This window comes from Leishmania major, chromosome 23 (assembly GCF_000002725.2).
Source record: "Leishmania major strain Friedlin complete genome, chromosome 23".
In the NCBI taxonomy this organism is placed as follows: domain Eukaryota; phylum Euglenozoa; class Kinetoplastea; order Trypanosomatida; family Trypanosomatidae; genus Leishmania; species Leishmania major.
Genome location: NC_007264.2, coordinates 713 through 13923, shown reverse-complemented (window position 1 = coordinate 13923; position 13211 = coordinate 713). Strand labels below are relative to the sequence as shown.

General features: G+C 53.4%; 6 protein-coding genes across 6 annotated transcripts; all 6 read right to left on the bottom strand.

Moving 5' to 3' along the window:
- Positions 1-466: 466 nt before the first annotated feature.
- Positions 467-1354, bottom strand: CYP11 (putative cyclophilin 11; the record flags this gene model as incomplete). Its single annotated transcript, XM_001683275.1, has 1 exon — positions 467-1354. The coding sequence occupies one exon, from the start codon at positions 1352-1354 to the stop codon at positions 467-469; it is 888 nt and encodes a 295-aa protein (XP_001683327.1).
- An 813-nt stretch (positions 1355-2167) lies between these two features.
- Positions 2168-2848, bottom strand: LMJF_23_0040 (peroxidoxin; the record flags this gene model as incomplete). The annotated part of the gene is made up of 1 exon (XM_001683274.1): positions 2168-2848. One exon carries the CDS (start codon positions 2846-2848, stop codon positions 2168-2170), a length of 681 nt encoding a protein of 226 aa, XP_001683326.1.
- A 775-nt stretch (positions 2849-3623) lies between these two features.
- On the bottom strand, positions 3624-5225 carry LMJF_23_0030 (putative beta propeller protein; the record flags this gene model as incomplete). The annotated part of the gene is made up of 1 exon (XM_001683273.1): positions 3624-5225. The coding sequence occupies one exon, from the start codon at positions 5223-5225 to the stop codon at positions 3624-3626; it is 1602 nt and encodes a 533-aa protein (XP_001683325.1).
- A 207-nt stretch (positions 5226-5432) lies between these two features.
- Positions 5433-6311, bottom strand: LMJF_23_0025 (conserved hypothetical protein; the record flags this gene model as incomplete). The annotated part of the gene is made up of 1 exon (XM_001683272.1): positions 5433-6311. One exon carries the CDS (start codon positions 6309-6311, stop codon positions 5433-5435), a length of 879 nt encoding a protein of 292 aa, XP_001683324.1.
- Positions 6312-6952: 641 nt separating this feature from the next.
- On the bottom strand, positions 6953-8104 carry LMJF_23_0020 (conserved hypothetical protein; the record flags this gene model as incomplete). The annotated part of the gene is made up of 1 exon (XM_001683271.1): positions 6953-8104. The coding sequence occupies one exon, from the start codon at positions 8102-8104 to the stop codon at positions 6953-6955; it is 1152 nt and encodes a 383-aa protein (XP_001683323.1).
- Positions 8105-9839: 1735 nt separating this feature from the next.
- LMJF_23_0010 (conserved hypothetical protein) lies at positions 9840-11681 on the bottom strand (the record flags this gene model as incomplete). Its single annotated transcript, XM_001683270.1, has 1 exon — positions 9840-11681. The coding sequence occupies one exon, from the start codon at positions 11679-11681 to the stop codon at positions 9840-9842; it is 1842 nt and encodes a 613-aa protein (XP_001683322.1).
- Positions 11682-13211: the final 1530 nt, after the last annotated feature.

The window sequence follows — 13211 nt, the reverse complement described above, 5'->3', positions numbered from 1 at the left end:
ACGCAACAGGAGCACAACCCAGAGCACATTTGTGCAATGTGCGATGAGCCACGAGAAAAAAAGGCAAAGGTGGAAATGAAGGAAGGAGAGCAACGACGGGATGCTGAAAAAGGCAGGTCGCGGGTACGTCACCGCCAGCCTCAGAGTGCGAGCTGGTACCCTCCGTTTGCCACCGGTGCAATGGCGCCACGTCTCTGACGTCACGTGGTAAAGGCCCAGTAGCTGTCATCCAAGCGTTGTCCGCTGGATCCTCGGCCCAGCACGCTGCCGCGTTACCGTGAACTAATTCAGCACTCCACAAGGAAGGCGCTCCGGCGCCTGCTGGATTCTTCTTTCGTTACCTTTTTTCGAGGCGCGGCACCCGTTCTCCGGATCTCTGCTCTTTCATTAAAACGGCGAAGGCAGACGCTACACAAGAAGAGCCGCCTAGAAGATAGTTAATCAGGTTAGTCACTAAACCGCGCAGTTATTCGTTCCCCGCAGCGCTGGAGCGCAGGGCGGCCAATTTCGCCTTTTTCTCACGAAGTCGAGCCAGCCGCGTCTCTTCCTCGTCCACCGCGCGCATGCGCTTCTTCGCCTCACTTGGTGCAGCCACCTGAGGTGGTGTCTCTTTCTTTGCAGAGAGAGCCTTCTGCCCCTCGGCGGCTGGAGAAGACGCCAGCAACTTCTCCGCAACGGCCTTCTTGTCAGCGGCCCGCTTCATGTCCGCAGATGCCTTCGCTGGCTGATGCTGCTGCTGGGGTGGCCGCTGTCCCTTCGATTTATCAGCCGCCACCTCACCGCAGTCGGACACCACGATGCGACTGCGTGTCTTCCCGGACGACGATCCCAGTCGCTCAACTTTCTTCACAACGTCAAGACCATCGATGACACGGCCAAAGACAACGTGCTTGCCGTCGAGCCACGGGGTTGCAGCAGTGCAAATGAAAAACTGTGACCCGTTCGTATTCGGACCTGCGTTGGCCATGGACAGGCACCCCAGCCCGGTGTGCCGGCCGGCTTTCCCAGAGAACGACTCATCCCGGAAGGTGGTGCCATAGATGGATTCACCGCCTGTGCCGTTTCCCCGAGTAAAGTCGCCGCCTTGGATCATGAAGTTCGGGATGACGCGGTGAAACACGCTGCTCTTGTAATGCAGGGGCTTGCCACTGCGGCCCTTACCTTTCTCTCCCGTGCAGAGAGCCCGGAAATTCTCGGCCGTCTTGGGAACCGTGTCGGCGTACAGCTCCATGACAATGCGGCCAGCTGCCTTGTTGTCAATGCTGATATCGAAAAATACCTTTGGATTGGTCGTCTTCTCAACACCAATGCCGGGGCGCTGCCCGACCTTCGGCGGGACGCTCGTACGAGACATTCCGATCGTCGAAATGGCACTCGACACCTCGTCTCCTTTGTCCCCACTGGATCGTGATTGCTACAGTCAGGGTGGTTTCTCCGTGTGCTGAAGTTGGAAAGGACCGACAGCAAGGACACAGGTGCCACAAAAGTGCAAAAAAAAAGAGCAAGGGAGGTCGGAAGTGTGGCCATTTGATGAGCAGCAAGTGGAGCTCAAACAAAGGCTCGCATTCAAGGCGCCCATAACCAGGAGAGTGCGCAGGGATACTGAAACCAGCACGGTGCTTGTTCGATCTGTCGACTGAAGGCGCGTATTGCGCTACGTCGTCGTCCATCACGTGCAGCCCCACTCCGCCACCTAGAGAGGCATCACTGACACACACAACTAAACGATTTGCCATCGAGGCCCTGCCGCCTTTTCCGCTTTTTTTCTCGATTCTCTGCAGCACAGTATCGGTATCAGTCACTGATAAAAGAAAGAGTCATCGAATCATCCCACGTCGAAGGTTTGGAGCAGGGCCACAGTCCAGTGGAAGCCGGAACGAAAAGCTGAGAAGCAGCCAGAGAGACATGCATACATGATACAGCACTCATTTGAGCTTCCCCCTACCTCTCCTCTGCCACCTCTGTCACTGTCTCACACTGCGGTATTGTCTTCTAGACACCGATGGGCCTCCTCTACTTCCTCCAACACAAACAAAATGTCTCGGCTGCGGTTGTTTTTGTTTCTTTCCCCTATCAGCACATTACGTTTTTCCGTGCTAATAAGCTTTCTTTGCTCTCTCAGGTAAAAAGCCGATAATATATGAACCACGTGTATAGGTGAAAGGAATCACATGTTCTTCTCGAAAAACTCGGCTGCCTTTGTGGTGTCCAGCGTGGGCTGTCCAGGCTTCCATCCGCACGGGATCGCGTCTCCGTTCTCGTCTGCGTACTGGAAAGCCTCCAACACGCGCAGTGCCTCGTCCACGTTGCGACCCACAGGAAGGTCATTGATCGTCGAGTGGCGCAGGATGCCCTTCTTGTCGATGATAAAGAGTCCTCGAAGAGCGATACCGGATTCTTCGATCAGCACACCGTAGTCACGAGCGATTTCCATCGATTTGTCCGCCAGTACCGGGATGTGCATTTCACCGAGGCCACCCTTTTTGCGTGGCGTGTTCACCCACGCCAGGTGAGAGTACACCGAATCGCACGACACCGCAACAACCTGCGTGTTCAGCTTCTCGAAGTCGGCGTGGCGATCCGAAAACGCAATGATCTCGGTCGGGCAAACGAAGGTGAAGTCCATCGGATAGAAAAACAGCACAATGTACTTGCCCTTGTAGTCGTTCATGTTTATATCCTTAATTGCACCATTCACGACAGCCTGGCCGGAAAACTGTGGCGCAGCTTCACGGACGGTCGCTGTACGGTACATCTGATAGTCCAGGTTCAAAAGCGGCGACGTAGCCGCGAACCCGCGAAACTGCGCGCGCTTCAGGAAGGAGCTAGTGGAAAGACGGCGGAGCATGGTGCTTGCTTTGAGGTGACGCGCGCGCGGTAGAAGTATGCAGCGAAGAAAGGAGTAGAAGATGCGTATTTTTGGCGACTCGGAGAGAAAGACAGATAGCCAGAAATGAACTCGCAACTCTATGCGAATCCATCCAACCTCCCCCGAAAAACAACGCGAAAAGAAAAGAAAGCATGGATAGCAGAAAAAAAGCGTGACAGAGAGATATGTGTGGCAGAATACACGGAAGCCGAGAAACAGTAGGGCAAGGTTAAACTGCCACCCGAGCAAAAGTCGAATCGCTCTCCTCCGCTTCCTCGCCGCTCCCCGGCCGTCAAGCTTCGGACGTGAGACGCTGTTGTATGCATTGGCAACGCCGTAACGCGTGAAAGACGGAAGCATCCCGGCAACAACAAGACCACGCCACACTCACGACGCAGATGATTGTCTGTGCGTGGGTGACCTTCCCCATTTGCTGAAATAGGCGGTTAACTCGATCGAAGACGCAGCCGTCTCCCTTGCCTCCTGACGCGAACAAGAGTCTTGAGTGATGTTACTGCCATCCGGATCGCCACCGACCTCTGCAGTACTCTGCTACTTTTTGCTTGTCGTGCCAGACGATGAGCTTCTTCCGTTGTCGCTGCTTGTCCTTGGTGTATGCAACCAGTTACACGACGCATTACGATTCATTACAATTACTGACACTTCTCCGACATCGGCAAATAGGCGCATAGTGCGAGGGGCGCGGCGGGGCTAGCATCGCCATCCGCGCAAGTACAGCCTCGTGCCCTCGCCCCTATTCCGAATGCACGATCATCTCCATGATGCCCATACTCCGTTCCATTCGCTGTATCACCGCGAGAGACGCGCCGATCTTCTTTTGCGCATTCAAAATCTCCCGGTGAAAGAAGGCACTTTTGCCCACATACGCGCTATAGATATCGAAAATGGTCTCGAACACAACGAGCATTGTGTCCGTGAACTGCGGCTTCTCGACGTAGTGAGTGGCAAAGCGAAGAACGCGCACAATGGTGCGGTCGTTTTGGTTGTTCAGCGCAACGTGCAGCGCGCCTCGACGCACAAGCTCCTCAAACGTGGAAACGAGGACATCGGGGTGACGGGAGTACAACGCAGTCTTGAGCGCTTTGCCGTACTGGTAGCTTCTCAGCTGGAACTGTACTTCTTTCATCTTGTCTTGCAGCACCTGCTCCTTCGACCGCGTCTTCTCCTTGTCCAGAACGAGCTCCTCGGGAGCGTCGTCTTCCTCTATGCCTGCCTCTCTGAAGCGATACACGTTGAGCTCGCCTGTTGTGCTGCCCACGGCGTACTCCGTCGAGCCAGGGTGCACTGCAAGCGATGTCACACCGTTTTCAAAGCGCTTGTTCGAAATGCAGCGCAGCTCACTGCCCTCAAGCGAGAACATTTTCACACGGCAGTCCAGAGATCCCGTGAGGAGACTGCGCAGCTTTTGCGAGTAGGCGACCGCGACCACTGACTTGGTGTGAAACGAGCCCTGAAACAAGGGCGTACTAAGGCCCTTGCGAGGGTCAAAGACAACCACGCGATCGCCGGCACCAACAGCCACAATCTCCTCACTCGGTACGAAACAGAGCGCCTCCACAGCTTGGGTAATGCTGTCCCCGGAGGTTTGCAGCGGCGCGAGCATGCCGGTGCGAGGATCCCACAAGTTCACTCGGTGATCGTAGGAGCCGCTAAAGAACGAGCCACCAGCGTATGGCTCAAGACAGCGCACGTAGTCGGTGTGAATCCGCGCCGTACCAAGATCATCGTCACTCATCAAATCCCACAGCTTCACCGTCGTGTCGTCGCTTGCAGACGCAAAGTTGTGTCGGCCAATAAAGATGGCGGAGCGCACATCCCGCGAATGTCCTAGATACTGCCGCTCGAACGCGGTCTCCGAGGACCGCAAAACCACCCGTTGGTCCACAGCTTGAATGTAAAGCTTGTCATCCTCGCGAAAGCGGACAGAGTAGTTCTTGCGCTCCGTCTGCTCGTTCACCACTACGCCATCCGTCTGGGGGACACGCAGGAGTGCAAATTGGTTTGTGGAAGTGCCTCCAAGCAACGAACCAGCGTGGTTGTAGCGCAAACTGGTGATTTGACCAAAAAATGTCTGCTCATAGCATAGGTGTACAGTGTTCCACGCGACAGAGGGGTCCTTGGTGGCGTGGACAGGCACCTTGCGGAGCGGCAGCGTCCAGTCAGCGCTCATGGTGTGTGCTGAACAACAGAAAGTCGTGCGATCTACACTACGCAAACTGACAAGAACGATGCCCGTAGTGCCCGCAATCAGGCAGAGAAACAAACAAAAAAAAACAGGGAGCAGGAGCAGAGGGAACGCGTACAGAAACACACTTGTGGATGAGCAGAGAAGCATGAAAGAAGGGCGTGCAGACACCGTTCTCGCTGCTCACTCCCGCACGGCAACCACTCTGGATGTCCCTCGAGAAGCGCCTTCGACAAACGAGGAGTCTCGTCCGCGACTGAGATGAGAAAGAGAGAGGCCGGCAGAACAGCAAACAAAGCGTCAGCCCAGGCGTCTATTTTATTTTCCCTTCACGCTTCTCAGGAACAGTCAGAGCGGCTAGAGAGGCACCAGCTGTGTGCACGTCAGTCTCTCCAAGACGACAGCAGTGTCCACCTCCTTCACATCATACAACGTCACTCCATCCTCTGTAAACCGCCTTACTACGACGGCCTGCAAAACGGATGGCCTCGCTTCGGCGGCTGCGGAAGGAAACGCCGCGGACACAAGCACGACGTCCCCAACATCGACCACACCGTAGATAATGGCAACCTGACTTGGGCACCCGCCGTCGTGAAACGGATCGCGCAAGACGATGCTCTTTCTCTCTGCCGTGCAGCAGAACAGCGCACAGCTTCGCAGGTGCCGCTCGCATTCCACACCCATTCTAAGCAAGGCACACAAGCTGCTACAGATACCGTCTCTTGTGATGGAGGCGCCAGGCACCTGCACCACGCAGGGCAGGTGACCCACCGAAAGGGCGCCATCGTTTCCGCAGAGAAGAACATTAACAAGCAGCCAGCTCGATAAAGCCACTGCACCTCGACGAGGCGTCGCAGCTTTTTGGCAGAAGAGCACATCCGGAACGTCGTCACCTGGCTCTAAAACTCTCATGGCACACAGACGCAAAACACGATCGGCAGGCATGGGAGGTGGAGTGAAGCAAACCATCTCACTCGCATTTGCTGCCATCGCATCGGCAAGTGACTCGCAAACAGACCGCATTCTAGTGCCGTGGGGGTACGTCATGCAGAAAACACGGGAACACCCAGCATCGTAGTCCAGAACCTTGATTATAGCAGCGCGTAACTCATGCTGCGGCGCCCCTGAAAGGGTCTCCGACACGTCGACTGTCGACTCGTCATTACACTGTGCGGCCGCACAGCACTTGATAGAGCTGGAGGTGACAAATGCGAACGTTACTTTGACGTCGTCCATCCCCGCATCTCTCTTCGGCTTACATAGGGATCAGCACAGTGAAATCATGCACATGAAAGTATGCTGTGCCGCACAGGTGCCCCGGCGCGTTCGAGCAGGACGTTAAGAGCAAAGAAAGAAGCAATGATAAGCACTTGAACGAGTGGAAGAGGACACTGAAGGTGCATTCACCCCTCCGCAGTATCCGCTACGCGGCACTGCGAGCGCCTGCCAATCCATCTTACGGGCTCCACCCGCCTCACCCTCGGCCTGTTACTCTGGGCGACACGGCAAAGGGCTGCGCCCGCAGTGCAGCACGCACTTTCTCCAAGAATCTTGGTCGTTGATGAAGTGCACGGTTGCACTTCATCCACAGAAGCGCTTCCGGTCATTACCGCTCTGATCCCTGCACAAAACGTCGTTGCTCTTTTTTGCTTTGAATTGATGTCCCCCTTCATCCAACTGAGATGAACTAGTTGACCAGACGGCCCGCAGAAGTAAGCGAACAAAAAAAAAGAACAAAGACAACAACGAAAATGTGCTGGGCCGATTACTCAAGCTTACAAGAAAGGTTACTAAAACCGAAAGGGCGCATGAATAGAAGCACTTGCGAAAAGAGAGCCAGAAAAGCGGGAAAACTCAGCCAGTATCATAATCTGCTGCTACCGCTTCATTTCCTCCCATCTGTTCTTCACCTCCGGGTTGCTGCTAGACTGAAACAGCTGCTCCAGATCCGCGCGAAACGTGTCGGCTATAAAAATTTCTCTATTTTCCTTTGCGGCCTTTATCACCAGCTGATGAAGAGTCAGCGCAAAACTCTTCAAGCTCTCCGCCGCAGAAGACGACACACCTCTGTCTTTGAGCCTGTGGAGCATGGTGGAAATATAGGTTCGCACGTTGACTTGATGCAGGACGGACGATGCTCGAAGTAGAATCGTCTGCATGTTATCCTCCGGGATGTTGCCTTTCAGCAAAAACTGAATAAACGCTCCTGCTGAGCCTGGAGGAACCTTTAGCAGCACAGAGGCACAAACCTCTGGACTATGCGTCGCTAGCTCACTCAGCTGCTGCGGAGAAACACCTAAACGCGACACAAGCGACTCGTTCAGCAGCCCAAGAAGTGTCTGCTCGTCCTCCCTGGAGAGTTTCGACTTGCGCGCCTCTACAAGCAGTCTCTTGGAGATCATCCATCCTTCGCTTGGTGGAGCGCTGTCAAGAAGAAGCATTGCAGACTTGCCGGGTAGCAGGTACTGCACTTCACCTTCCTGCATAGGCAGCATCGGTAGCTTCGCTCTTACGGATGGGAGAAGTAACGCAAACAGTTTGTTCGGCTGCTCATCAAATACAGCGGCCGTCTCGTACAACGAGCCGCACTGCTGCTTCTCGTGCTTTGCGACCCAGCAGTGCTCAATGTCCGCCATCGGCTCCTTGATCTTGATACTCGCCTTCTCCCACGCGTTAAGAGCCTCATCAATAGAATCCTGTTTCTTCGAAGCATACGACACGACTTTCTCATCCTCGGCAACCGTGTCTCCAAGTAGCTGGAACGCAAACACCTTTGCAGCGCAATGAATGCGGAAGATCTCGGCGCGGGTGGCCTCCAGGCTCTTCTTGCTCTCCTTCGACTCCTTCGTTGTGTACTTGATCTGCTCCACAATAAACACGTCTCTCCTAATAGCATGCTCTAGCTCTATTAGCACGTCGTAAAATGTCGACTTTGCCGCCACGTTGTCTTGCTTCCGCATGTAATCTACAACATACAGGGAAGCGATGAGACCCGTGCCCTCCGCCGACGCTACGAACTCCTTGCACATCTGCCCAATCTCACAACACACGGCTGTGTACCGAGCTGGCTGAAAGGTGTCTCGAAACCTCTTTGACAAAATGCCGAAAGAAGAGGTATTGTCGAAGAGAGCATCCAGTAGCCGCGACCTCTCAACTGCGTTCAGAAAGTCAACGGACATCTTTTCTGTCCTGTGATTTTCGCCAACGCCAACAGCTTCTAGAATGAGATGCCAAACCGAAAAAAAGCGTTCGAGTCGCGGTCAGCCCGACCACAATTGCCAAGCGACGAAACAAAAGTCAGCTTCTGAGGTACTCGCGGATGTTTCCACAGAATTTGAGTTTTCGCAGCGGTCTCCTGTGCTTGATCGTCAAGTATATGCACCTGAAATTGCCGCTTTCTCGACACTCCCGTCCTCTTTTTATGCTCGTCGTCCGCAATGAGCTACATATAATTCCAAACACACACACACACACACACACACACACACACCAAAAAAGAAATCGAAGAAGCCTTTTCGCCTTCGCTTTCGAGTCTCTGAATTCGTCGCTGACACAACCTCTCTCGTTTCGAATTTCTTCGCTTCAGTGGCACAGATACGACTCGCTCGGTTCGCTTATTTACATCTCATTGTTAATGTGCAAGTGGGTGATTGATGGAATCAAGATTACCAGAGACGAGAGATACGGAAGAGAAGAAGGCAATCGCAAACGGCACACCCTCTGATAAGGAAGTTTAGGCCACTACATTCCAGTTGTTGCATAGTCTCTTTGATCCCACCATAGGGCGAAACACAACCATTTCCGCAGAGCACGACGGGCACCGATAATCATTACCATTTTCATGATTTCTTCTTGTTTGTTCTGTATGCTAGTATCCACACTGCGCCTCCTAGTCACGATCCACACCTCACGATAGTGACCAGGGACCAGAGCCCCCACACACACCGACAGGGCCAAGCTGCCTCCATCGTGGACAGCGGTGACGCACTTATGGTGCAAAACGGGGCAAGTGCCTCTGACGCAAGGCGGACAAAGCGATGCATCTCTGCGTATGCCGATGGTCATGTCCTCGGTAGTGTTCCAATCCGGCACCATACAAACAATGAACACCTTTCCCCTACCTACTAGACAGTCAAAATGCCAACATCCCTCAAACCCACCTCGTCCAGTGCTCCCTCGCTACTGGTCTCGAGAGTCTGCGCCACACGGACAACAATACGCCGGGCTTACCATCGCATAATGGAGGAATGGGTGCCAGATGACCGCCTAAACGCTTCGTGGGTACAGTTCGAGGCAGGCTCCGTGCTTTCATCACGGCCTCTGCACACTGCAGTGAGGACCCCATATCTCCCCACTTTGCACCGCGCAGATGAAGCTGTATCATGGCTCATTGAGTAAGCTTCGGCTCATGATCTCGGATCGAATGGCATCTGCTGAAGAAAAAATCTCTGTATAGGAGTCTCACTGCATCGTCATCTCCATACACAAAGTTTTTACAGGAGTCGACAAGCAAAGCGCAAAAATACGAATCCTAAAAGTAAGACATAAGCGGCGCACCTCGATTCGTTTTGGCTATCCTAACAGGAAGACAAACACATTTCAGTGAACCGTTTTCTTTTTCATTTCATTCAAATATGACAAGCATCGGGTACATAATTTATTTCCATGGAATACCTTCACAGCCCATAAATCGCTTCATCTCTGTTCCAAATTGTGTTAAAACAGTTTTGTACACAGCAGAGTTCACGAAACAATTGCTACTGCTCAGCATTCTCCAAACTGCAAAATATCAGATCCGTCAAAAGCGACTCGGCTCACAGATAGCATCATAAAAGTGCTCGATTCACCTAGTAGCGATTCCACCTGAAGTAGACGACAAGTCGCTGTTCCTGCAACCAAACTCGTTTTCTCATCAATCAAACGATGGAGAGGACACGGCAGCGCATCCGTGAAGTACGGGTAGTTACGCACTGAGAACCCTCCATACTCTCGACGAAAGAAAAAAAGCGTTATCGTCGGATCCACATCCGTTTCCGAGCTGATGAAGTCAGTGACATGAAGAGGAAGCAGCGCCATCGCCAACAGAGGAGCAGTGCTGCAGAATGCAAACGAGAAGCCGACAAATCCGATTGGACCGTGCTGGCGATGAAGAAATTTGCACACGAAAGGTGTATAATGAAACAAGCTAGAAAACCGCGAAAAAGGTGCGCACAAGGGCTGCTCTGTTCGGTTCGCATCCGCTAACTTGCCAATCACTACTGCACTGTCACCAGCTGAGAAGCTCCTTTCTGTTGTGAACAAAAGCACCCCAGCCACCGAGCAGCAGCGCGGCACAGAAAAACAGCCTGCCTTTGTTTTTGCCGCGTCGCACCTGGCAGGGACAAGCCACTGACGAGACGGACCTTTTTTCCATACATCCTGGTCAGCAACGTGAAAAAGAACTATCGTGTCACCATGTTTGAGAACATTGTTATGCAACGGGCTGTCGTGCGCGATCGAGAGAGCTAGCGGCCCATCCAAGACACCAAGAGGCCCAACACAACGCACCACTTCGAAGTATGAAGGTCCAGGCACCGTTTGCATTGTGGCCACCAGGGGTGGAGAACGCAACGCCAAATCGAGAGCTGCCACATCCGGCGGCATTCCTTTGCTCACATCGGCATTCAGAAGGTGCATTGCATCCGCGTTTCGGCTGCAACGGACGACGCGAGTACGACGTGCGGCAGCGTAATGCTGTGCCGCCGCGGGCACCGCAGAGATATCGCTCTCCTGTGCATGCTGCTCGTATTGGCATACAGAACCATCATTGTATACGGAAGAAAAACAGACAAGTACACCAGCATCCACCAGTGTTCGCAGAGTCTTTTCCACATGCTCACCTCCCACTACCCCCTCCGCCAACAACAAACCTGCTGCGCAGCCCATTTCGTCCCCTGAAAAGACAGTGACAAAGCAGCGGTCCTTTGAACCCCTGCCGCTTCTGCAGATTCCATTGCTGCAGCAGAGTGTGTCAGACTCCAACACGACGCCCTCGTAATGCACCGGGGCGCCGTCATTGTCGATCATCGCAGTCATGCAAACGGTACACCCTTCGCCCTTGATCAAAAAATGGAAACTGCCCCGCTCCAACAGCAGTGTCGATACGGTCGCAGGAACACGCAGCCTTTTTCGAAGCTCACAGCATAAGAACCCCTCGCGTATATACAGAGTGTCCACAGAGAGATCATTGTCAAATACAACGTCCACCGCGGCGCCTCTGATTTCCTTTTGCAGCTTGTCCACCTGCTCCAGAAAGCCAGAGTAGATGCTCTCGCCCCGCATCAGGTCATCTTCGATGCTCTTCACAACGACCCTCAGATCCTGCACAAACTCTTCGGAGCCTCGATCACTCGAGTAGTGCGCTGCGTAGTCCTTGCCACAAAAAGAGAGAGACAGCGACTTCCAAGCTACCCTTTCCGCGGCCATTTTAGAATGCAGCTGCTCTTCCTCCTTTTTCAGCAGAAAGGGGCGGGTGGTGTACTCGTAAAACGACGGAAGCGTCGCAGAGCTGCTTTCCGTATGTTTCGACCCAACGGCCTGATAGATGTAGCTGAGAGGATCCCACATTGTATCCGTCGAACAACTTTCCACTCGTTCTACAAGCCTCACATGCGGCCGTCCAGCACCGATAAACAAAGACCATGAGCATAACACACCACTCCCTGGAAGGTGCACAACGGCAAAGGTTATCGCGCTCCGAAATGTGAGCGGCTACTCGATGTGAAAGTCATAACAAGGGCGTCTGAAAGAGAAAGCGGAAGGAACTGAAGTGTTCAGAGGAAGAGGAAGCATCACCCTCATGCTGCACCTTCCACCATGATCCGGCGTCCCTGCGTCACGCTTATCCGGAATTCTCAGTGCTGTGTGGCGACAAGTTTGTCTAAAACCAACGCACCAATCAACAATGTTATTGTGATAATTATCAGCGCACACTGCACCTTACACAACAGCAAAACAAAAAAAAAACAGAGTTTAGGCAGGAGCTGGGGTAAAGGTTTCTCTCTTTTAAGCTCCTCTAACCGGAAACAACATGACAGCGCACTTGCATGACTACAGTACGCTCGCCCAGAGATAGCCCCATTCTCGGCAGGTGGCCCTCCGCAGTTCCTCAGAGGCCTACACCTCTACCATGACCCTTCCCTCCTCTCGCTCGACAGGATCCTCAAGAACCGCTGACAGCCACAAAATATTTGAGAGGGGAAGACACAAAAGAGGACAAAGGTGTGTGCGTGTGTTGGGGGGGGGTCCAGACAGGAAAAATGACCCGCGACATTCACCTTAGTAGAGTCGAGAGGGCAGCGGTATGACGATTAACGGCATTAGCGACGGCAGGGGCACTCTGGTAAAGAAAGCCCTCCTCCGCAGACCCACACCAGCTCACTACGACAACTCCTAAGCCTCACGTCCGCATACAAGATACAATGCCGATGGCCGAATGGGATACCTTTTTCGCTCTACCCCAGCCCCCGCCAGATGTATACTTCGCCTCACAGCACTGCAGACACCCTTTCATCATTTGCTTTCCGCCATGTTGCTGTAGCTCATTGACAAAACACAGACTCTCCTGCACACACAAAGATCCACATGAACCTCACTTCTCGCCCTCCTTGCGCTTTCTCATGCAAGGCACGAAAGGAACACGACAAACGCGTTTGCTCGTCACCAAGCAGTGCCGGTATACTCCAGTCAACCACATCTTCAGCCCCTCCAATAACACAAGCGCACTCCGCATCGTGACGGCTTCACCATTTGCTGCGCCCAAAGAAAAACCCCTGGATCCCCCGCCCCGCTGACAACAAACCGTCCGCACTTATGACCAGAGAAAGCAGACGACACGAATGATGATGAAAGCGATCTAACGCTGCGAACGTCTGCCTGCGGAAGCTCGGCGGAGCTTCGCCGAAAGGACCTGCAGCGGCTAACACGCAATTCGTCAGCAACTTCTTGATCAACAGTAGCCTTAGTTTCAGCACCTGCTTCTTTCCGCCTGCGTTACCCACCTCCACAAAACATTTGCCGCCCTACAGGACAAGCTGAAAGGTGGCCAGCGTCCTCAGGGTGGAGCAGTGAACCTCCAAGCAATTAGGTCACGAGCGT